A 23,183-nucleotide genomic window follows, 5' to 3' on the forward strand; every position below is an offset into this window, starting at 1 on the left:
AGTAAAAGAGTCGAATTCATTTGGTTTTGCCCTGGTGAAGATTCTGAAATTCTGTGTCTTTCATTAGGAAAACTTGAGGTTAAGCTGCCCTTTGGTGACAGCATTCACTCTGTATGTGAACAGGCCTCCCTCCTTGCGTGACATACCCTTCCAGCCCAGAGAAGAGCAGAAGAGGCAGGTGTGATGGCCTCTGACCTTTGCCACATGTATCCAGCATGGCACGCTTATTTAATCTTTGAAAGAACAAATGCATAAATGAATGGCATTCTGCTTACACACTCCTCACTTGGTACATAACACACATGCTGATGATCTGTCTGTCTCTGCCTCCACTCTAAATTCCTTATGGGCAGGATTGTGTCTACTTCATCTCTGGATCCCAACAAGCAGCCCAAAGTCTGGCACAAAGAGGGACCCCACAAATATTATAAATAAATATTTATAAATTATAATTCAATATCATAAAGAGGGGAAGACTTTGGAATTTATCTCTGGGCTTCAGTAAGACTTTTTCAAGTCCTGTGAATTTCACACCTCACTCAATAGCAGCAGCAACAACTAGTTTCAATAAGTGGTTTTATTACTTGTTAGATTTTACAAATTCTGATATTCGAACAGACTTCCACCTTAAAATTCTAAAACAACAAAGCGACCGTTGGAGGGGGTTTGATTTTTTTCCTTTTTTTTTTTTTTTCTGTTTAGGACTATTCAAAGTAACAAACTTTTTTTTCCTTTTTTTTTTTTTTTTTTTTTTTACATTTTTGCTCTGGTCATAAATATACAGAGAAAAAGAGGGAGAGAAAAAATGAACAAGTCATCCAAAGTATGGAGATAAAACAGTATTCCTAAGGCACGTGGCAGTCTTTGAAAATACAGAAGCTCTAGCCAACTTAAATTATTTGTTGTTTTTCCTCGCTCAGTCCACAAAACTGTACAGTGACACAAATGTTGTGTTGCAGATAGATCTTCCAAGTAATTCCAGTCCACAGAGCTGTGTCAGCCGGGGGTGGGGGGGCGCAATTATTTTCTTCCTCAGTTTCCAGGCGAGATCCTAAAATGTGGTTAGTTAGTTGCTCAAAGCCTCTATTTTAAAATACACTTGGAATTCAACTAAAGATAATTTCTTTTTTAAAGAAATTGTAGGGCGGGGGCAGAGGTGGGGTGCGGGGCCGAGAGTCATTAGAAAAGGTTGGTAAGAGTCGTTTGCGAGGGGCTGTGAGGCTCGTGGCCCTCCAGGTTGCCAGGCACAGAAGTTAAGACGGACGTCACAGTCGGCAGGGTGGGGCTAGTCAAGTCTGTGAGGGTGGTGGGCGTGCTGGAGGGGCTGAGCGAGGCGTTGGACAGCTCCGAGGCCGGCCCCGACGGAGTCCCTGTTTGCAGCGCCGCCTCCGTCGACTTGTCCACGCCCGTGTTTTCCTGCCGTAAGAGGTTGCGCCTGAACTTGGCCCGGGCGTTCTGAAACCAGACCTGCGTGGGGGAGAGGGAAGGGTTGGTCAGAGGAAGGCGGGGCGGGCAGGACCAGGAGACGAACAGAGCATCGCCCCGACTGTTTAAGCCCAGAGATGCTAATGGGGGTTCTACCCGAATAGGGGTGGGGGTGAGGATTTATTTAAAAGTCTGGCTAAGGACTTCCCTGGGGGTATCAGCCTTCCAATGCAGGGGACACACGTTTGATCCCTGGTTGGGGAGTCAGGGTCCCTTATACCTTGGGACATTAACTGACACCTCCCCCCCCCAGTGCTGCAACTAAGATACAACATAGCCAAATAAATTAAAAAAAAAAAAATTTTTTTTTTAAGGTCTGGCTGGCAATACTTTGTTCTTAATACAATAAAACCATCCTTTCCTCAAACTGCCTGTAATGGGGGTCTCCCCTTCTGTTAGAAGATTCCAGAGCTCAGCCCCACTCTCCAATATCGTAGCCACTAGCCACATGTGGCCACCCAGCACTTGAAATGAGCCTAGCCCCTAAACAGCTGGTCTGTAGCTGAGAACCATGTATCAGAATAGTAGAACCATATCAGAAGGAGGTAGAATATCTCAATGGTCACTTTTATTTTCATGAATATATTTTCTATTGCACAAATTGGGCCAAACAAGATATAGCCTTACAATTAATTTTACAAGTTTCTTTTTGTTTTAACGAAGGTACTGGGAAATTTTCGATGTAAAATTATGTATGTGGCTCAGGTTGCATTTCTCTTCTGTTCTGGAAGATTCGCACAAACCAAATTTCCATCATTTTTCACCATGGTTGAGAGATTTTTCTCAGCAGTCGATTTTAAGCAGGCAAAAGATCCCACAAGTCCTTGTTGGTACCAATTTTCAAGTTTTTCACGGTAAGTCTGGGAAATACCAGAATGGGTGTAAAGAACACACAGGACTCAAGTCAGTAAACGATACTGCTCCTAATCCCCGCCACCATCACTCAGAGAAGGCACCCTGGACCACTGGGTTTCAGGTCTCCAGGCAGAGTGGGAACAACTGCCAGATTAAAGACCCCCCTCTCCCAACCTGCCCTCGTCCCAGCGTCCTTCATGGGGGAGGAGAGGGCAGCTACTGAGCTTGGTATGAAAAGAATGCCCGAGAGAGAATATGGGTTTGCTTTCATTTTTCCCTTGGCGCAGACACAGGCACACGTCCATGCCCACACCATTGCACATGAGCCTGTACACACGAAGCATCAAAACTTGTCCACAAAGCAGCACCCTCACCACCAGCAAACTGCACAGAGAGATCCCACTGTACCCTCAGGTCCTCAAAATGCTTTGGGAGAAGCCTAGATTCTCTAGGGGGGTGGGAGGTCCTAGCTTGCAAAGAAAAAAAGGCCAAAGGGCTGGGCGCCTTCACTTCCCTTTGCGTGAGGAAAACACTCGCCAAAAACCTCAGAATAAAACAAAGGGGCTTAGGGAATTTTACAGATTCTGGGGTGTCCAGCTGCATATTTCCAGATGTGCCTGCATTTGCCTGTCTTCCCTGTGTCTCAGACAGGGATGGGAAGGGCCAACTCCTGGCCCCACCCTACCCTGGGGTCCACCCCAGGGAGGGGGCCTGTAGCCTCCAACCCGTCTTTTTGGTGGCCTGATACCACTTGGGCTCAATTTAAAAGCACAGCCTCAAGAATCCTGGGGTAAGGAGAGAGATGGCCACTGTGAAGTTGGGAAACAAAGCTCTCTCCCATGCATGCTGGCTCCTTCCAGGAAGAAAGCACATTTTCCCCTGGCCTTCTGCCCAAAACAAGCCTATCACCTCTTCTGGGGGCTCACAAATAAGGACAGTGCTTCTAAGACCAGCCTCCAGAGGCACTGCTTGGGGTGGGGGCTTCTTCCCTGCTCAACCCACAGAAATCTGCAGAGGTGAGACTATGTGTCTGTCTGGGCCAGAGAATGACCAACAGAGAAAATGATGGAGGAAGTCCCCAGACACCCTCAGAGAGAGACAACGACTCCCCTAAAGTGTCATTGCAGACGGGGGAGACAAAGAAGGCTGGAGCCTTGATGCTCTTGCCATCATCCTATCCTAAGAGTGTGTGGCCCCGTGAGTGCCCTGTGAGTCTGACTCTCCAAGCAGTAGCAGGAGCAGGAAGCCCGGCGGGGGGTGGGGGTGGGGGCAGTGCATCGCCGGTTGGTCTGGGGCTCCAAGCCCTTGGGAAGGGCTGGAACCAGTTAGTTGCTGGCTGTTTGCTATTGCTCCCGCGTTGCCCCTAACAGTGGTTTGTAAACAATGACACCATCTTTCACAACGGCCTTCTCTGCTTTACTGGATCTGAGGCACTGGGAATCTGGCGGATGAAAGTCAACAACTCAAGCAAAAGCCAGTTGCCGTGGGGGTTTATGTGGAGTTTGTTTCTCACCCTAAGCCAGGCGTCACCAGAATTCTCCGGGGTATTTTTTTTTTTAATCCCCTCCCAAGAGGATATTAGAACAGGGACCCTGTCTAAGCCATCTTCATGTCCCTGGGGCTATCACACGGACTGGCAAAGATGAAGAGTCAAGTCATACGCACTGAGTTAATAGCAATACTAACAGATAACATTTACAGACCTCTTTGTGCCAGGCACCAGTCCCTCCTCTAACATGCACCATCACAGCTTATCTCCATGACAGGCCAAGTAGGGGGCTACTGTCATTATCCCCATTTTATAGACTGAAAACCAGAGAGGAGGCTCAGAGAGGCAGTCACTTGCCCAAGGTCACACAAAGGCCAAGCGGAGGTTAGGATTCAGGATGATCTGCCATTAAAAAGTCCATACTCTCCCTGCCACGTGATCCTGAGTGAGTCACCACGTGAGTGAATAAATGAATGAGTGAGTGAGTGAATAAACAGAAGCAACTGTAATGTAGTGGAAAGCGCGCAGGTTGTAGCTTCATAACTCCAGCTGTGCTTCTGCCACTGATCAATCAAGTGACCTGTGCAAGTCTCCTACCTCGGGGTCTGCCTCAGTTTCCCTGTCTATACAGGAAGGGGGCTGGTCCGCACTACACCATCCCTATGGCCTCTTGGGGGTGCTAACAGGCTGCGACTCCAGGGCAACCACAACAAGGAAGATGACCTGCTCTACCCACTCAGCCCTCCCTCTTCATCTCCTGGGGCGGGGGCGGGGTGGCTCAGTCGGTGCTTAAGTCCCAGGTGAATGAGGTAGCCCACATGGCTGCGTACCCCCTCCTCAGATACCCACTGGCCCTGCAGGCTGCGCTTTGCCTCACAAATGCCCTTCTTCAGGATTCTTTCATCAAGGAGGCCAGGAGGGCCAGTGGGAAACCCTCTTTGCCCCACAAATCCCCTTCAGAACCACCACTAAGGAAACCAGCAGGAAGACCAAAGCTTCAAGCCCCGAAATGTCCACTGGCATTTTTTCATGACATGAAAACTAATGGCTGCACCCAAAGCATCTGACCAAAGATGGGACAAGTGGAAGTCTCCTCTGTCCATGGAATTCTCCAGGCAAGAATACTGGAGCAGGTAGCCATGCCCTCCTCCAGGGGATCTTCCCAAACCAGGGATTGAACCCAGGTCTCCTGCACTATAGGCAGATTCTTTACCATCTGAGCCACCAGGAAAGGGATGAATGTTACGTGAGGGAAAAAAAAGAATAATGAATCATATCCTCTGGTATCATAACTTCATAAAGCAAATAACAACGACCAGTATTATCCACTCACAAGGCAATGGCCAAGCAATGTTCTAAGCATTTCACACATGTGAACTCCAGTTAGTGCCATATAAGGTTGACACTAATATTATGGTCAGGCGAGGAGAATGAGGCCCACAGTCCAGCCAAAGAGGCAGAGCTGAGAGGTGAGTCCCTGCAGGCTGGGCCCACACCCCCATCCACTACTTGGCCTCCAAACTGTACACCTGGACTATTGGTTTCTTGTGTCCTCATAAGGGTAATCTTCCCCTCTATTTTTCTAACCTTCCTGTATGGTGGGGCTATTTATAAACTTTAAAGAAAGTTTTCTTGAAAGAATAAAAAATGTGAGCAGTGGACTGGACATCATGACCCCTTGATTCCAGCTCCAGGGCTACAACTACTTTGCTGCGGGGCCTTGGACAAGTCCCTCTACATCTATGGGTTTCAGTTTCCTTTCTTCTAAAATGGGAGATTTGGACCAAATCATCTATAAAATTCCCTCCAACTTCAGCTGTCCGTTACCAGATCAAACACTCCTTATAGTCCTGCACAAACGACGGGCAGAACAATGTTCACTCTCCCCATTTTACAGGTGGGGAAGCTGAGGCTCGATGAACTGAAGTCCTAGTTTAAACCTCACCTTCTCAGTAAAGCCACTCCTGACTACCACCCTCCCCAGGTCAGGGCCTCACATTTATGCTCTCATTGCACCCCTATATTTTTCCATCCTAGCACTTCTTCTATTTTATTTTTGTCAAGAGTTAAATAAGAGCTCTGTGGCCAAAAACATTTAGGAAATGTTGGATTAGACAGCGCTGAATCTCCTCAAGAGTTCTCAATACGTGTACTAGTGCCAATGTCCTCTGATCACCAAGAGAAGAACACAGTCAGTCTGTAGCCTACTGCAAACTTATTTGGTCCTGGAAAGATATTTTAACTATGAGATATTTCAAATATATGGAAAAACATAGAGCTCAATCTTATCACCATTTTAATTATTTATACACTACCTTGCTGGACATTGTCTCCCCTCTGGACCATACAGTTCCAGCCAGGCCTGTTCACCGCTGGAGTCACCGCTGAATATTCAGTACCTCATGCCCCGCCCAGAAGATGGCAGCTCCGTGTACGTGTTGAAGTGAGTGAACAGAGGAAAGCTTGTATCCTCGGGTCTTGAGCTCTCACATAGGTTAGTGATGACTAATGTCATCCGAAGAATGTTTTTAAACTGTTGATGGTTAAAATGCATTTTCCTTCAAAGTCACACCCGGAACCCCTAGGGAGACCCTCACCCATCCAAATCCATCAGCTCACCAGCCCCTTCCCCAAGTCTACGGCACCTTAATATTCTGTCTTCCTGACACCTCTCCAGGAGAAAAGAGAGGCAACACGGAGGTGCATGGATGTGCTGAGGAGTGGTCTCCAAGAATTGGTAAAGCTTAACGTCTTAATGGACCTCTGTCCCAGGACCTCTGTCCCAGTCACTTTGCTGACTGGTGACAAGTATTAAGGCTGTCCTGCTGTTGGTAGTGACAATTCTGAGCACATTTTATGCCCCTAGGGCTTTACAACAGAATTCCCACTTGCCTACCAAGACGGGGCATCCACGACTCACTCCTTCCCTAGTCTCCCTTCTGCACTGCTGCATTCGGCGATGCCCTAATAGCTTAGACAGTAAAGCATCCGCCTGCAATTCAGGAGATCCAGGTTCAATCCCTGGGTGAGGAAGATTCCCTGGAGGAGGAAATGGCAACCCGCTCCAGAATTCTTGCCTGGAGAATTCCATGGACAGAGGAGGCTGGCGGGCGACAGTCCATGCGGTTGAAAAAAGTTGGACACGAGTGAGTGACTAACACACACACACTGCTGCATTCAGCAACTAGATCCAAGGGGAGGGGGCACTGAGAATCTCAATCCCTATACTATGCTATATTGGAAAAGCTCTGGAATCAGACCAATCCTGGTTTGACTCCTCTCATCATTTATTAGCTGTGAGACTCAGTGCAAGGATTTTAGCCTCTCTGAACCTCAGTTGTCTCATCTGCAAAGTGAAGATCATTAAACTTTTAAATGTGTGCAAAAGGGAATGGTAGCCTGAACCGTGCTAGGTAAATGTGTATGAAATGTAGTATGTATTGAGTCCCTGATATGTACTTAATAAATTACCCATCATGTCATCTTATTTACTCCTTGCAACCACCTAGTGAAGCATTGTTATCATCCTCATTTTATAGCTGAAGCTCAGAGAGGTTAAGTCACTTGCTCATAACCATTCAGGGAGTCAGTGGGAGGACTGAGTCTGGACGTCATATCAGCTTCAAATTCCGGCAGGGAGACTGCACCCCAGGCCCACCATGTTGATGGTGCTTATGTATTACAGATTCAGTAACAGCCCAGAACCCCATCCTACATCATCTACTTCTGGGAACACAGCCTCAACCTCAACCTGCCCCACCATGCAGACCACAACCTGCAGGGGGCACCCAAGGCCTAGCACCATTAAGCTGGTGTAGCCAGTGATGAGAAACCATTTCATGGGCACCTACTTTGTAGCAGCAGGCACCATGCTGGAGCCTTCCCATTCATTGTCTCAATTCTCAGGAATTCTCAAGGGGTGAACTATTATTATCTCCACTTCAAAGACAAGGATTTGGGGTCTGAGAGGAGACGTTAAAGTGTCCAAACCACATTGCTGCTATGTCAGAAAGGTGTTACCTTTCAAAGCCCCACAGGCTGCTTCGCCCCAAACTGCCCGCAGCTGGCCCATCAGTAGTCAGAACACCTGGGAGAACCCACCCTGCCAATACTGGTTCCTATATCCTCAAGTAAATCACTTCATCTCACTAGTTAAGCTTCTCATCTGCAAAATGAGCAGGAAAATATTAAGGTAAGGGAGATAGATGACTGACTAGAAAGATAATGCTTCGCAAAGTGCTGCATAATCATGACCCGCTGTGCCAGTAGGGAATATTAAGGATTTGTACAGGAGATTGGGAGAAAGGGGAGGAGGGAGAACAGTGGTCCAATGTGCCCTTCAGGTACAACTGTCCTCACCCCAGCGACGTTTAGGCTCTAAATGATACTCAGAGGCAGTCTCTGCTGGACTGGCTTAGAGGAGGAGCAATGCCCATTGATCAGATGGGCCTGGATTTGGATACAGCTCTGCTACTTATCAGCAAAGTGTGACCTTGGGCAAGTGAAAATCATTTGGGCCTCAGTGTTCTCATCTGTACAGGGAAGGAGAAGGGATCATGATGCCTGATAGAGGACTTGATGAGTAAATGTATGTCACGAGCCTTTGAACACATAGTAGACACAGGAGACCACTCAAGCATATACTGATTAGTAGACATACCATAACTGTCAGTGGTTCTCTCTCTCTCTGTCAACTAGTCCCATGTCCTGGCTCTTACAAGTCCCCACGTGGAGAGGGCATGCAGGTGCTAACAGCCCTGGCTCAGGATTCTAGGGGAGGAGGGGCAAGCCTTGACCCAGGTCACCGAGGTGAACCTTTCCTCACACACAGGGTAGGTAACTGGTCTCTCCCCTGGTCTTCCACAGAATCCCTCCCCTCCCAGTTGATCACACTATGGGGAAACTAGTCATGGGTCAGTCTTGACACCTAACAGCTGAAATTTGTCAGGGCCAGGGCTGTGGCTCATCCATCTCTGGGTCCCTAGCACCTGATGTCAATAGGTATTTGGTCAGATGAAAGGTAACTATGCTGGAAATGGCAACGCACTCCTAAATCAAGCCACCTGCCTTACCAAGGCTGAAAGAGACTGGCTCCTCACTCCACATTCAGACCCAACTACAGGTGCTTACCCTTTATTTCATTTAATCTGGATTAAGTGTGGAGATGTGTGTGCCCTAATGGTGCCCATTTTACAGATAAGAGAGCTATGGCTCAGAGAGAGTAGTTCATCCAAGACACACATCCAACTGAGTATAGGGACAGAAGGGAATCAGCTCTGCCTGACTTAAAGTCCCTGTTCCTGCCCCTGCCTGCTCCAAGGGCTTGATTCAGGTATCCTTTCCATGGAAAGGTGAGATTCACCAATTCACCATAAGGGCATCTTAGAGAGAAGGTGGCGGCTGCAGATCCAGTCCAAATTCCCCCAGGGCTGAGGAACAGAGGGGGCGCCAAGGAGGGTCCTCTGATCTAACCCCCAAAAGGAAAAGTCCGAAGGAAATCGACCAGCAGGACCCGAGATCCCAACGAGCGGGGACGAGGCAGGGTCCCCGCCTCCTCTCGAGCCCCGGCCAGAGAAACCCTTGGGCATCGCGGACCCAAACGCAACCGCAGGGCTAGCAGAGCTCTGGGGGGAGGGGGAGAGGGGCGGGCCTAAGAGGCGCAACGGCGTCCCATTGGCGGGCCCTCAGTTCCCTCCGCTACGTCACCGAACCGGCGAGACCAAGCTGCCCCAGACCCAACTCCCGGTGCGCCGCGCTGGGCGCCCGAAGTCCACGGTCTCCGGAGACCTGAGGATCCTCACCCGCGCCACAATCCCATCCTGCCACCTCTGTCCCCCCACCCCAAATTTTTTTTTTTAAGTCCTAACAGACTCGCGGGAAAACTTAGGGTGGCTTCACAGCCTTCAGGGTCATCATCAACCCTCACCTACCGGTGTTGCCACCCACCCCCGGGGCCTCAGTCCTCAAAGACTTGGGGGCTGGAAGTTGGGTCAGACTGGCCTGCACTCAAATCCCAGCACCACCCGTCCTATTATGAGACCACAGACTGATTACTTCTTCTCTCGATTTTCTTACCTCAAAACGTGCGTTGTTATCCCTACAATCACATGGTCTGAGGAATAAACTGGTTAAACTGGCTATAAAGGGAGATATTCTCCCACCTTATTATACAGATGGGGAAACGGAAGTCCAGCCACCAGAATAATCGTTTATACTATTTAATATGTTAACTGATGAATCTAGTTAATGTTACTCTCACCCACCATCCACTGAGTGGTAAAGTGCCAGCTACCGTGATAGGCACTTACATTATCTCAATAGCTCCTGTAATGTAGATAATTTTTGTGCCCATTTCATATATAAAGAAACAGGCTCAGAGGGGTTAAGTGATTTAAGGCCGCGGATCACGGAAATGAGTAAGAGGAGGAGCTGAAGATTTAAAAATTGGTGATCCAGGACACTGTCACGAATTTGGGTCACCCTGGACTCCCCAAAGGAGGTTCTTAACATCTTTGAGGGGATGGAGGGACCCTCAGGAAATCTGGTGAAAGCTCTGGATCCTCTCTATCCAGAGAGCACGCTCACATACAAGCGCAAGGCTGCTCAGTTTCAGAGGCACCCATCTACTTCCACCCAGCGGATCTGCCCTAACCCCTCTCCCTTACCAAACCTTGCTTCTGGGCGAGTCTAAGAAACAACGAAGAAACAGAAGGAAAATCCAGAGAGAGACAGAAAGAAAGAGAGAAACGAGAGAGAGCAAGCGAGGAGCAAGAAGCAGAAGGAGCAAAGGGCTAGCAGCGGTCGCCTTGGACAGGCATCGTTGCATGAGGGGCCAGGGCGGGGAGGGGAGCTGTGGAGTTATCTGAAATGTTTGAACCTTTTACAACATGAACATATTTGTGTGTCACTTGAGTAATAAATAGCAACTAAGAATTGCTTACAAGACAGAAAAGAGACTGTGTAGACAAAGTCGACAGAGGGACACACAGACACAAAACAGAAACACTGAGGAACAAAAACTGGAGGAGAGAGAAGACCTCAGAGTAAGGGCGGGGTGGGGGGGGGGTGCTTGAAATACAGCCAGAGATAGACTGAAAAGATGGAGAAAGAGAACAGGGAAAGATAAAGAGATAGGCGGACATAGAACGCAAGGTCCTTTCGCAGCCCACAGCCGCTGTGGGGTTCCACCTCAGGTCCTGACGCCACCGAGGCCCCCACCCTTAGCCCCGGTCCGGCTGACCTGCAGGACCCGCTTGGTGAGGCCTGTCTTTTGCGCGAGCTGCTTCAAGTCCTTGGCGTCGGGGTTGTGGTTAATGGCAAAGTAAGACTTCATGGTCCGAAGCTGGTGGTGCTTGAAGGAGGTGCGCATGCGCTTCGTCTTCTGGCTGCTCGGGTACGGCTGGTCTCGGTCCAGGTGCTCCGCGTCGTTCTCGTTGCAGCTCAGGGCTGGGGAGGGAAGGCAGAGGCCAAAGGTGAACCTCCTGGCCCGGCCCCCCCACTACACTGCCAAGTCCACACCCACCCCACGCTCCGCCAAATGTTTCTAGCCTCAGGACCCCACTGCGGGTGCCGCACCCCGCTGAGATGGAGATATTATCCCATTTTATAGATTTATAGAGGAATTTGAGGTTGAGCCATCAGTCCAGGGTCTCTCAGCTAGGAAATGCTGGATTCAAACCCAGCTCTAGGAAATTCCAAAAAACATTCTGAGCCATCATGTTACAATAAAAATAGTAATGACAACAACTTCTCAATGACATTCAACTCCACAAGATGTGCTAATGGGCTTTACATGCACATTTTCATCCTCAAAACAACCTTTTGAGCCAAGCATTATTTCCTCCCTTTTTACAGATGTTGAAATTGAGGCTCCTAAAGGGAAATCACTTGACCTTGGACACAGCAGGCCCATTATCTTCCCGCTTCTCCCCGAACTCCTAAGGAGAAATGCAGTCTGCAGTCTTCCCTGCCCCTTGCTCCCACACAGTGTCAGGGGCAGGCACCTAGAAGTCATAGACTTCCACTCACATTCCAAACCCTCCACTCACTTTCATCTCTCCGTTCCCACACCCAAAGTACTGCAGGACCCCTTAGCCCTGGGCCGGAAGCGCTGGGCTGGAGGTTGGAAATTGTATTTTGTAGCTTCATCCTCACCACTCCTGTGAGGCAGCCACTTCTCAGTTTTACAAACAAGATGAATGAGGCAGATAGGTAGAGAGGTTAAGCGATCTTTGGAAATTTCGAGGAGTGGCACGTACTTAGCCAGTAAGGGAAGGAAGTTGGAGGAAGAAATGAACATGTATTCCACACCCAGGGTATGCCTTTGGCCCTATATACACGAGGCGGGGGGGGGGGGGGTAGGGGGGAAGGCTTCACTACTGCTCCAAGAGTTGACTATTGCTATTCACCCCATTTTAAAGATGAGGAAACTAACACAAACGGAAATGAAGCCACACCATTGGTTAAGGCTGAGCCTAGATTCAACACTGCAGTTCTTGCCTCCTTGCTGTTTCTTTCCCCTACACCACAAAGGCTGGCAAAGATGAAGCATGAGTCTTTGGGGAGCGTGTCCCTATCCAGAAGGGGCCCAGCTGGGGCTGCCAATGCCTGGAAGGCACTGGGGGTGGGGGATAGGGATGGAAACCTCGGGCCTCAGAAAGTTGCTTAGCAACCTGGTGGCTGATGGGGACGTGCAGGACCCCTCTCCAAGATCCCCTCAATACATCCTGAGCCATCCCGCATATAAGATCTTAGTTTGGGGAATGCCTCATAGGAGATTAATTCAGTCAACCCTAAAGTGGGCAGCTAGGAATATATCTCCTGTTTCATCACATGCCCATAATAGAGCTGCAGATTTAGCAAGTAAAAATACAGGTTTTCTAGTTAAATTTGAATCGCACATTAAACAATGAACAATTTGTTAGAATGATATCTGAAATATTGCATGGGACATATCTGTACTGAAAATTAATCTGTCGTTTGCCAAAAACTCAAATATTGCACTGTATACACTTCTACTAAAAAAAAATTATTCATTGAATTAAAATTCAAATGTTGTGTGGGATACACTTACACTAAAAAAATGTATTTTTCCTTTATTTAAAAATGTTGTAAGAGATACACTTACACTAAAAAAAAAAAATTATTTGTTGCTTACCCAAAATTAAAATTTAACTGGGAGTCCTGCATTTTATCTGGCAATACTACCTAAGAAGCACTCCTGCTCCCCTGGTGGCCTACTCCTCCCCTGCCCAACTGAGGAGTAATGCCTTGCAGAAAAAGTGTGCAAGATGCAGGTCTTATCCCTAACCTTGAAGTTGTCAGCAAGGGGCTACACTTCCTAAAGGCCCCTTCCCACAGGCAACCAGGCACCCATGTTCTCCAGCTGGGCTTTACTCTCACTGAGGGCACCCAGAGTAAAGAATGGGGATCCAGCAATTTAAAGGGGATCAGAGAATGACTCCAAATGGGATCCATGGAAACTGCCCTGTCCCCTGCTGTGGGGAGAGACCCACTTCTTGCCCCTAGTCCCCAGCTCCACAGGGGGTAGGGGGGATGGCGGGGTAGGGCAGGCCTCCCCACAAGGGATCTCTGGGCCCATTCCTCCGCCCAGTCCCTGCCTGGGCCTTGCTGCTGTTAATGAGCTCCATGGGGACCCTGGCGCCCCACGAACCCAAGGGACGTGCCCTGAGCTCGGCCTAGATGGGGGGGGGGGGATGGTGGTTGGGGGAGAGAGAAGGAAAGGGCAGAGAAAGGAGAAAAAGAGACAGGTGTAGAAAAAAGAGAGAATGGAGAGAAAAGGAGAGATGGGGGGGGGGGGGGGGATGGGGGAAGATGGGCAGAGCCAGGAAAAAAGAGGAGAGGGAGAGAAAAAGAAAGCAGTGGATATGGAAGAACCAGAGAAAGACAGCTACAAAGAAAAAAATCAGGAGAGATAGAGAGAGAGCCAGAGGGGTCACCAAGGCCCAGAAATAGTAGGGATGCAGTGTGGTGAAGGGTCCAGGTTAAGGAACTGAGTCCCGGTCTGGGGAAGGCCGGGTCCCTTCGGCGTGGCTTTTTCAAAGCCGTTACAGGCCGGGTAGGGATGAAAAGGGGAAGGAGGGAAAAGGAGGGGAGGGCAGAAAAGAATTCGGCCCAAGGTAGGGAGGCCCAGGCAGGCCAGCAGCAGGGGCAGGGGACTGCACTAGGGGCAAAGAAGCGGCTGTTGGGCCCAGATTCGGTTGCTGCCCCAGGTTCCCTCACTCTGGCCCCCAGCTTCCCGGCCCGGTGGAGATTCCCCAGGATCGGATCCGGGGAGGAGCAAGGGGACGAGGGGAGGGGGAGAACCAAGCTTTCTCTCTCTCTCTCTTTTTTTTTTTTTCCTCTCAATTAGGCCGATTCAATGGAGCTAAAGAGCTCGTAAAATCATGAATAATTTACTCGTGATCTGTTATTAACCCATCGGGTTTCGAGCTCTTGTCGCTGGGACTGAACCTGTAATCAAATCTGACTTCGCCTCATTTTACTAAAGACGAGATTGTAGGTTCAATTGTCTAAATAATGGATTGGAATCAAATCAGTAATTACGCCGCCAGGCGCGCGCGCGCGCGCGCACACACACACACACACACACACACACACACACACACACAAAGCTGGGGCTGGGGGAGAACTGGGCATCCGGCCGGTCCTCGCGGGACTCCCCTGGCCGCGGCGCCCAAACTCGGACGCAAAGCGCAGAGTCCGGGGCCCCTGACCGGCTCCGGCCGCCTTGCCGCGCCTGGGGCCGGGGTGGGGTAGGTTTCAGTTCCGCCTCCGGGACCTGAGCTAAGATCTCGGACCAGAGGGGCTGCCAGAAGAGGGCCAGCGGCGGCGGCCACCGCCCCGGAAGGACTTTCCGACCCTGCGGGCCCCGCCGTTCTAACTGTCCTTCCCTAAGCGAGGGCCGGGCGCACCGACGGCGCCCCCTCTCACTCTGCCCGAGCTCACTGCCCGGTAGTAAGGTGCCGCTGCTCCTCCACCGACTGTCCCCCACAGAGATGAGCTTTCCAGGGGGTTCATGTGGCTGGGCCCCTGGGTGTAGAACACTCACACCAACAAGCTCGAGTCCTCACAATCGGAATCACGCGCGCGCGCGCACACACACACACACTTGCCCGGACATACCACCGAAATCACAAGCTCCACAGGGCCCTCTTTCCAGTCCCAACAGCCCGCGGCCCACACTGTGGCCCTTTCTCTTCAACGGGAGCAGGGAGGGGAGAGGGAGACCTGGTCGGGGAGGCGCCCCCATTTCTCAATCTAGTCCGGGGAGCCCGGAATAAGCAATCTGCACAGCCACGGGCAGCGCGCCTTGCTCGGGTTCCACCAGCTTAGAAAGCCCCAGCCAAGGCCAGAGACACGAACACTGGAATGGAGAAAGAGACAGGAACTGAGAAACTTGGAGACACACGCAGAGAAAGAAAGGGAGGCCTAGAGACCCGAAAGGAGAAAAAAAGAGACAGGGACCAAAGAGAAAAGGAGGAGAAGGCATGTGTGGGGCACACTTGCAGAGGTGCCAGCTTCTCTGAGACTCAGCCTCCAGCCACATCTTGCTCTGAGTTGCGCGGCCTCCTCAGGGAAGGTGGAGGAGCAGCAAAAAGCACAAATAAATCACTGTACCGTCTACCTTTCCATTGCAAACCTGTCTGCCCAGGGAAAACATAATCCCGCTCCCCACCCATCAGGAGCCCTGTGGCCCAGCCCGCCTGCTGCTTTCTACTGGAGGCCGACCGCACTTGATAAATAGACCCGCTTTGTTTTGGAGAACCAGATCTGGACTCAGGATAGTCTGTTCAGGGTTGAGGGTGACCGAGGGATGCAAGTTTTAGAAAGCCGCATCTCTTACAGAGCTTTCAACAAATCTTAAATCTGCCTTGCAGACCTCGCTGCAGCCACCTCACCATTTACCAGACTGGGGTCTGTATTTTCGTCCCAGCTCCGCACACCAAGACATGCCCCATGATCACCCAACAAACAACTTCGTTAGAGCGAACAGAGGACCCCCACCCACCTATCATTCTCCACCCCCTGCCCATGCCAGCTCAGATTTTTAAGGATGAAAATAATCCTGACTTCTTCCCCACCACAGCCCTCTCCGCACAGTTCAGGGGTTTGGTTTTGTTTCCACTTGCGCATTAGACTAAGGGGAAAAGGAGGAAGAAAACAAAGTCTCTGAATCCGATTCTGTTGCAAACGAAAGAAAGAAAGTAATTGCAAATAAACTCTATCAAGTTCAGAAGCCCAGGGAGTCATAAACCTTCCCGGCCGTGCAGACTTCGGGCAGATGTTGACGGGCCTCAGAACCGCTGCAGCTGTCCCAAGCTAGGAGGGACGTGGGAGGGGGCAGAGCCTCTCCTAGAACGACCCAGGGTTCAAAGACGCCGGAAATGCGAAACAAGTCCTCCACCCCAACCCGGCGCAAAGCCAGGCCTTCCCGGTCCCATCCTGGGACGCCGGCTTTGGAGGGTCGCAGCTCTTATCTCGGCGCCCCGCTGTCACCCGGAACTCGGAAGAAGAACGGGGGGTGGGGAGGGTGACGGAGACCTGGTGGAGCAGGAGGATCGGGCAGGACACTACAACTCGCTTTCGCTCAAGAGGCTCCAGGGCCCAAGTTTCCCGAGCCTGCCGCCCACAGCACACTTTACACGACCTGGCCGCAAGCCAGGCCAAGCTCGGTGGCCCCGGGCCACCGCCAGTCCTTTCTCTTGGGACCCCCGCCGCTCGGCCTCGCTCATCCATCGCCCCAGATCCTCTCCCTCAGCCACACCAACCTACAGCCTGTGTGGTGTCGGCTCTGCCATGCTTTCTCGATACTTGGACTTTCTGCTCAGCCAAGTGGGTAAAAGGCCCAAGACAAAAACCCTCTAAAAGATTCCTCGGCTTCGAGGTACTGCACCGGGAGCATCCAGACCACTCCAGCCGAGGGCGCACAGGCTGGAGCGCAGGGAGCTAATGGCGCTCCTGCCAGGTCATCTGGTGGGCCTGGGGAAGCCAAAGCCCAGAGTGCCCAGCGTGACAGAAGCAAACGTGTACAGCACACTGAAATTCACTTTGCTCTCAGCCTCGGACTCCGTGCACCTTCCCTTAACCCGTCGGGGCGCGCTCGCGGCTCCTCGCACTCACCAGCGTTGTAGGCGGCCAGATCCGCCCCAGGCCCGGGGCTCTTGCGCTTCCTCGGCCGCCCCTTCTGCACCGTGCCCACGCCATTGTAGTAGGGAAGACCCAGAGGGTTGGCCCCGGCTGCACCCAGCCCGGCGTTCTTGGCCGCTGCGGCTGCCGCAGCTGCAGCCGCCACATCGGCGTGGTTGAAGTGCGCGGGGTACTCGCCCTGCAGCAGCGCCTCGAAGTGCAAGCGGCAGTAGACCAGGCTGTCCTTCATGCCGAAGTGGTCACCCGTGGTCAGCATCTTGTTGCACGTGGTACACGTGAAGCAGTTGAGGTGATAAACCAAGTCCCGAGCTCGCATCACCATCTCCGAGGCCGAGATGCCCAAGTGGCAGCGGGCGCAGCGCTGCACAGAGAACCGCCTGTAGGGACCATCGAGGGAGGGACTGTGGGGACACACGGTTGGGTACCCCCCATATCCCTCCTCCAGATACCGCTGCTACCGCTGGCGGAAATCCACTCAAGATGGGCAACCGGGTCTTAACGTGGAGGATGGGGCAAGAGGGAACTAGATTTTGGCCCAGATCTGGTCCTACCTTGAAACATAGTTTCCCTTAACCATTTCCGTGTCTACAAAGGCTTTCCTTTACCCAGAGTCTGAGCAAGCCCTAGGAAAGCTTTGCTGGGGAGTAAGGGAAACTTCCCATTAATCCCTTCCTCAGTCTCTACCCCTGCCCTCCACACCAGTGCCTGGGCATCCTACAGACCTTTGTAATTCCTAGGAAAGGGAGACAGGGAGAAAAAGACAGAGGCAGGGGAAGGGGAGGTGGGGTTGAAATAAGCAGACCTAACCCTAAACCAGGAGAAGAGAACCAAGGAGCCTGGAGCCTGCCTGTTAGTGATTCCGGTTCTTCAATCCTGACCAGCTTTCACTCCCATCTCCAGGAAAGACCCGGAAATGCACCCAATCTGATCCCCAGCTCTCTCTCCAACTTTGTTCCACACCAGTCCAGACTGCCTGGGTCTGGGGGTACCTGTTTCGGCTCCCCCCAGTTGACCCAAGAAATTTCAAAGGGAGAAGGGTTCTCAACTCAAGCTTATTTTTGGTCTAAGCTAAAAAGAGGGCAGCTTCTGCTTTTCTCTGGGTCTCCACCGACACTTCACAGATCTTTCCAAGAGTTATTGTTGCTTAAAAAGGATGTCAGTCAATTTGAACTGGCTTGGAGAAGGGGTGAAACTACGTAGGGAACCCTCCCTTGGGACAAGACTGGATCTGAGACCAGGGGTCCTGGCTGCCCCGGGAGGTGGGTCCCGAGCTGGGGGCTACCTGTAGTAGTCTTCCTTGCAGTAGATGCTTCCATCCTTGCTGAAGCAGGTGAGCTCCGACTCCAGGTTGAGCTTGCACTCGCAGCACTTGAGGCAGCGCATGTGCCACTGCTTGTCCACCGCCAGCAGGTAGTAGCGGTCGGAGATCTTGCCCCCGCAGCCGGCGCACAGCGCAGCGCGGTCACTGCTGATGGACGGCATGGTCTGCGGAGGGAGGGAGGCGCGAGACCGCAGCGCCTGCGTCAGCCTGCCGACCCCACCGCCGCCGCGCCGCGGGGAAACAGGCACGCACCCGCGCTCCCTCGGTGGCTCCAGCTAGCCCTAAACGCAGCGGGGTGGCTGCCAGGGTGTGTGGTGGGCTTCCTCCACGCCAAAAGGCCCATATCCAAGGCGCTCAGAACCCAGGTTCGCCCATGCAGCCCAAGTCGTTGCAGGCCCGGGACCGGCTGCTGGCCTGGATAGACCTTCCTCCTAACTTTCCCCCCTTCCTGTCCCCTCTGCTCTTTTCCCGAAGGGCTCATGCTTCGTTGAGGGACTGGGGGCAGTCTTGGCTACTTCAGCCAAGCCCTCTAAAGCTGTCCCCAAACTGTTTCTTAAAGGAGCCACTCTGCTGGGCCCCAAGAAAAGGGATAAGATGACCATTATAAAAGTCACCCTCCACCCAGACTCCTCTCCAGAGACTAGGTCGAGTTCTTGGCCCCTAACCCCAGTGATCTCTGAATTCTTAAGCGGGAGGCTTAGGCCGGGGCAAATAGCGCGCGGCTACCTCCTCGGCCACATTGGCTGGGGCCCTCCTAGGTCCTGAGAGAGGGTGAGTGGGGTGCACGGGCACCCTCAAAGTCTCACAACGCAGGACAGGCCCAATCCAAATCCTCTCCTAACCAAACTGACAGGCTGAGTGGGTACAGCTCCGGAAGAAGAGCTTGGAAGCAGAGGCACTGGGGCTGCTGTTCTCGCTTTCCAAGCAGAGACGCTTCGCTGCTGCTCCCTACCTCCTTGGCCTCTAAAGGTCACTGCGGGGCCTGGCTTGGGCAGTGTCTGTTTTTCTGGCCCCCAGGGAGGTCGGAGGCAAGGAATTGGCTATTTGGGGCTGGGCTGGTGGAGCCAGGTGTGGAGATTCGAATGGACTCTCTTTCCACAAGAACCAGGCCAGAGCCTGAACGGCCAGCCCTAACCGGGCCGAGAGAGGCCAGCCAGGAGGCCCGAGATGCGAACAACGAAGAGCGCTGGCCTAGAAGACTTCGACCTCTGAAATTGCGCTGGGACGGGAACCCCGATTGCCAGGAGGCGGAGAGTAGCTCCAGTCGGCTGGAGACCCCGGTGCTGCCGGGTTGGTTCGTCCTTCCCGGCGCCGAAGGCGGCCAGAGCCGAGGGCTGGAGGAGAGCGCAGGGTTGGCGACCAAAGAGCCCCTTGGAGTGAGAAGAGAGCCATTGGGCCGCGGGTTGGACTTCGCTCCCACTTCGGAAGAAATGCTCTCTTCCACCTTTAGGGTCTGAAATTTCGGTCTCAACCTTGTTTCCCTCCTCCGCCCCAGCAGCGGGGTATCCCGTGAGCCAGGAGCTCCGGGCCTTGCATCCTGTTCGCAGATTCCCAGCGTCCAGTCCCGCGCGGCACGAAGGACACTCCCCAAAGTGCCCCCAAACTTAGGAGAGCAAAGGCGCAGACCGATCCGGCCGCGTCCCAGCTTCTGGCCCGGACCCCGCAGCCGTGCGCCTACCGTCTCCGTGTCGCCGCGGTCGATGGCGGAGCTGATGGCGGGAGCCTCGCTCTTGGCCCTGCGGTCCATCTCGTCGATGACCCCGTGCACCTCGGGGCCCGACAGGCTGTGGAACAGCATCGCGGCGGGACCGGCGGGGCCGGGGGCGCGGCTCCTCCGCGGGAGGGCTTGCCCCCCGCCTCAGCTGCCTGGCGCTCCCCGCGCTAACGGGCCCGGTGCATCGCCACCGCGGCCCCGGCCCCGCCCGAGCTCGGCTGTGCCCCCAGGCCGGGCTCTGGGCCCCGGGCGCCCGCGGGCCAGGACGCCTCCCGCCGAGGCGCGGGGGCAGCTACATCGCGGGGCGCCTGGGCGGCGGCGCCAAAGCCAGGGTCACAAGGGCACGGGGCGGGTGGGGGAGGAGGTGGGGTGCGGGAGGGGGCAGGAGACCAGGGCAGAGGTCGGCCCCCGCCGCGGGCGCTTTCACGCCGCGGGCATCGCCCGCCCGGCTTCGGCGCCCCGGGCGCAAAGCAGGAGCGCAAACTCTGCCCGAGGCGGCGACGGCTGCGGTCGGGGCTCACTGGGGAGCGACTAGGTGCCCGCGGCGGCCCAGCTGCCTGGACCTCTCCCCTCCCCGGGGTGTGCCCCCAGCCCAAGGCGACCCGCTTAGGCGCTGGGTCGGCTATGGGAGTAGGGGATTCTCCGGAGCCAGCGAGCCGAGCGGAGACACCAGGAGAATTGAGGAGGAGGAGGAGGAAGAGGAGGAGGCGGAGGTGGAGGCGGAGGAGAAAAAGGAGGAGGAGCAGAGTGGGAGGAGGAGCCGCCGGCCGCGGGCCCCGCCGCGCGCAACGCTCTCCAAGAGCGCGCCGAGCCCAGCCCCGGCTCTGCAGTCCGCGCCAGCCAAGCGTCCGCGCCTTTTCTACAGCCGCGCCTGACATCACGTCCTGCCGCTGCGCCATTGGCCGCCCGGCACCCCGGGCCCCGGCAGCGCGTGCTCTGGGAAGGCGGGAGACCCGAGAGGGAGGGGAGCCGCAAGAGGAGGAGAGGAGCGAAGAGATGGTGGGAGCTGGTGGGCGAGGCTGGGGGGCGGGGGCGGGAGCCAGCGAGGGAGGAGGGGGAGCGCGGGGTTTGGAGTTTTAAGCTACAAACAGTTTGCTGTGATTTTCTTCGGGAAGGAAAACTAAACCTTCTCTCCCCGCCGTCTCCATCCTAAGAAGGCGCAGCCGCCAGAAGATGCTTGAGGAAGGGCTCCCTCGGGTAATCCCTCGGCCCGGAGCCGCCCCTCGGGCACCGGCTGGGGAGGCCTGGGAAGACCAGCCTGAAGCAGAGCTCGGGGAGCCTTCGGCCGCTTCCCGCCGAGTCCTGCCTTCCGCCTGGGCTTCGCGCCGGGAGGCTGCGGACTGCCGCGCAGGCCTCCCGCGGACCCGGCTGAGCCAGAGCGGCAGGAACCGGCGGGAGCTCTGGCTCCCCGGGAGAGAGGCCAGTCAGCTTACCCTGGCTCCAAGCGAGCTACGGCCCAATTAATGGCCCAGCATGTAGTTTCCACTCTCCCTTCCCGGTCTCTCTCCAACCTGGAAGAGTGAGTGTGAGCGTGGCTTTACGAACTAGAAAGGCATGGGTTCGGATCCTAGTTCTGCCATTGATTGACTTGCAGTGTAAACTTCGGCAAGTGACTTAACTTCCCTACGCCTGTTTCTGATCTTTTAAGTGCGGGACAAGAAAGCCCTCTCCACATGGATGTGATGAGCGAGAGAGATCACGAATGTAAAATGCCTGGAACATAGTAGGCACTTAGGAAGTTCTTTCATCACTTCCTTTCCTCTCTTCTTCCCTTTAAAAACTTTCCCACTCTGAGCTACATTTATCAGTGAGGTTCTTAAAAACCACAGGCCCATTGCGCTGTCCGCTGGGTGCCTCATGCCACAGACCAGTTATTGAAGGGCATCCTTCCTGCAGCTTGGCTGCACCACTTCTCCAACAACCTGGCCTGCCGCATGAGTCCCAACTACCACCCCAACCCCCAGACTTCAAGCTCCACCAAGAGACTCTTGGGAGTGACAGGGTGGATGAAGAGGGATTTAGGGAATAAAACGTGATTGTAGAGAAAAACTGAATGAGCTAGTTAGTTGCAGAATCTGTCTCCTGGCTCTGCCTTGGAGGCGGGTTCGTGTGCAATGACTTGCTTGCCAACAGGAGGTGAGGGGCTAGTCAGGATCTGTGTAGTTTACCTTACAGGGCATAGAACTGAGGCTGTACAAAACATACTTTTATACAAATCTTACATAAATTTCAGACAACTACATGTGAGCTTGTAATGCCCAAGCACAGACATGCTTATGTGTGCAAATGCACATGTACATCTTCACTGGCAAACACCTCGAGTGTAAGTATACAATGCCAGGCAGGAGGATGCAGCTATACACTGGAAAATTGCAGTTACAGGTACAGCTGCACTCCCAGACAACCCTATGGAGATCCCTGTGATTCTCTGAGACCATGTTTTGCATATTTGCAAAACTTTCGAAGTTACAAGAATATGTGTACATGCTGCACATGCACGGATGCCCTCAAATGAGGAACGGACCATCAACCCAAAGACGCGCGTGCGCGAGTGTTCACACAGACGTGTGTGTGCTCTAGCGCCTGCACAAGGCCAGCGCCCAAGCACACTGACGCCTGCACGCGTACACATAAGCATGTTTTACTGACGCATCTGGGGCACTTTCTTTCAAAGACAGGAGGGAATGAACATCTAATCTGGGAGTCACCGGGGTTCATCGGGAGGTTGCTCAACGGGTAGGAAAAAAAAAATGTAACACTTGAGCGTTTGTCCGTGGTACAGCTCTGTGCCCAAGCTGGAGGGATGCAATACGTTTCCTAGAACTCGAGGGGCTGGCTCCCTTCGGAGCTGCGGGGCGGGGGGAGGAGCACTCGGTTACTCTTGCCGCGGGCTTCCCCAGAAAGGTGGAAACACACCCTGCGGCTCTTCACTTCCCCCGTATCTGTAAGCACACGCTTTCTTCGCCACCTCTCTGACCAGCAGCCCATACCCACCGCCGACCGACCCCCGAATTCCCTGACAGTCAGGATTCCCGCCGGGTGCGCCCGCCTATGTATCCCTCCGTGTCTGGCTGGGACGCGCTCGGGTCGGCAAAGGGTTCAAACTTCATTTCCCGCCACGGGATCTGGGCACCCCTCCCGCCCCCCAC

At 53.4% G+C, this 23,183-nt stretch overlaps 1 protein-coding gene across 2 annotated transcripts; it reads right to left on the reverse strand.

Annotated features, from left to right (window-relative positions):
* Nucleotides 1–808: 808 nt before the first annotated feature.
* Nucleotides 809–20,118, reverse strand: LHX2 (LIM homeobox 2). 2 transcript variants are annotated; one of them, XM_068972225.1, is made up of 5 exons: nucleotides 19,999–20,118; nucleotides 18,282–18,484; nucleotides 16,973–17,376; nucleotides 11,070–11,275; nucleotides 809–1,467 (listed from the first exon to the last, which is right to left on the reverse strand). In XM_068972225.1, exons 1-5 carry the CDS (start codon nucleotides 20,116–20,118, stop codon nucleotides 1,180–1,182), a joined length of 1,221 nt encoding a protein of 406 aa, XP_068828326.1. In that variant the 3' UTR covers nucleotides 809–1,179. The 2 variants fall into 2 exon arrangements, with proteins under 2 accessions (XP_068828326.1, XP_068828334.1); XM_068972233.1 differs by having other exon boundaries at nucleotides 11,070–11,268; nucleotides 16,969–17,376.
* Between the last annotated feature and the right edge of the window lie 3,065 nt (nucleotides 20,119–23,183).

The sequence above is a fragment of the Capricornis sumatraensis genome, chromosome 1, assembly GCF_032405125.1.
Source record: "Capricornis sumatraensis isolate serow.1 chromosome 1, serow.2, whole genome shotgun sequence".
NCBI lineage: Eukaryota > Metazoa > Chordata > Mammalia > Artiodactyla > Bovidae > Capricornis > Capricornis sumatraensis.

What these genes read in the sequence shown, in the direction of transcription:
- LHX2 (XM_068972225.1), bottom strand. Translation starts at nt 20,118, where the DNA reads ATGCTGTTCCACAGCCTGTCGGGCCCCGAGGTGCACGGGGTCATCGAC. An exon ending in ACCGCGGCGACACGGAGACG is followed by an intron (nt 18,485 to 19,998) that starts GTAGGCGCACGG and finishes CTCCCTCCGCAG; the next exon opens with ACCATGCCGTCCATCAGCAG. An exon ending in TCACCAAGCGGGTCCTGCAG is followed by an intron (nt 1,468 to 11,069) that starts GTCAGCCGGACC and finishes TCCCCCACGCAG; the next exon opens with GTCTGGTTTCAGAACGCCCG.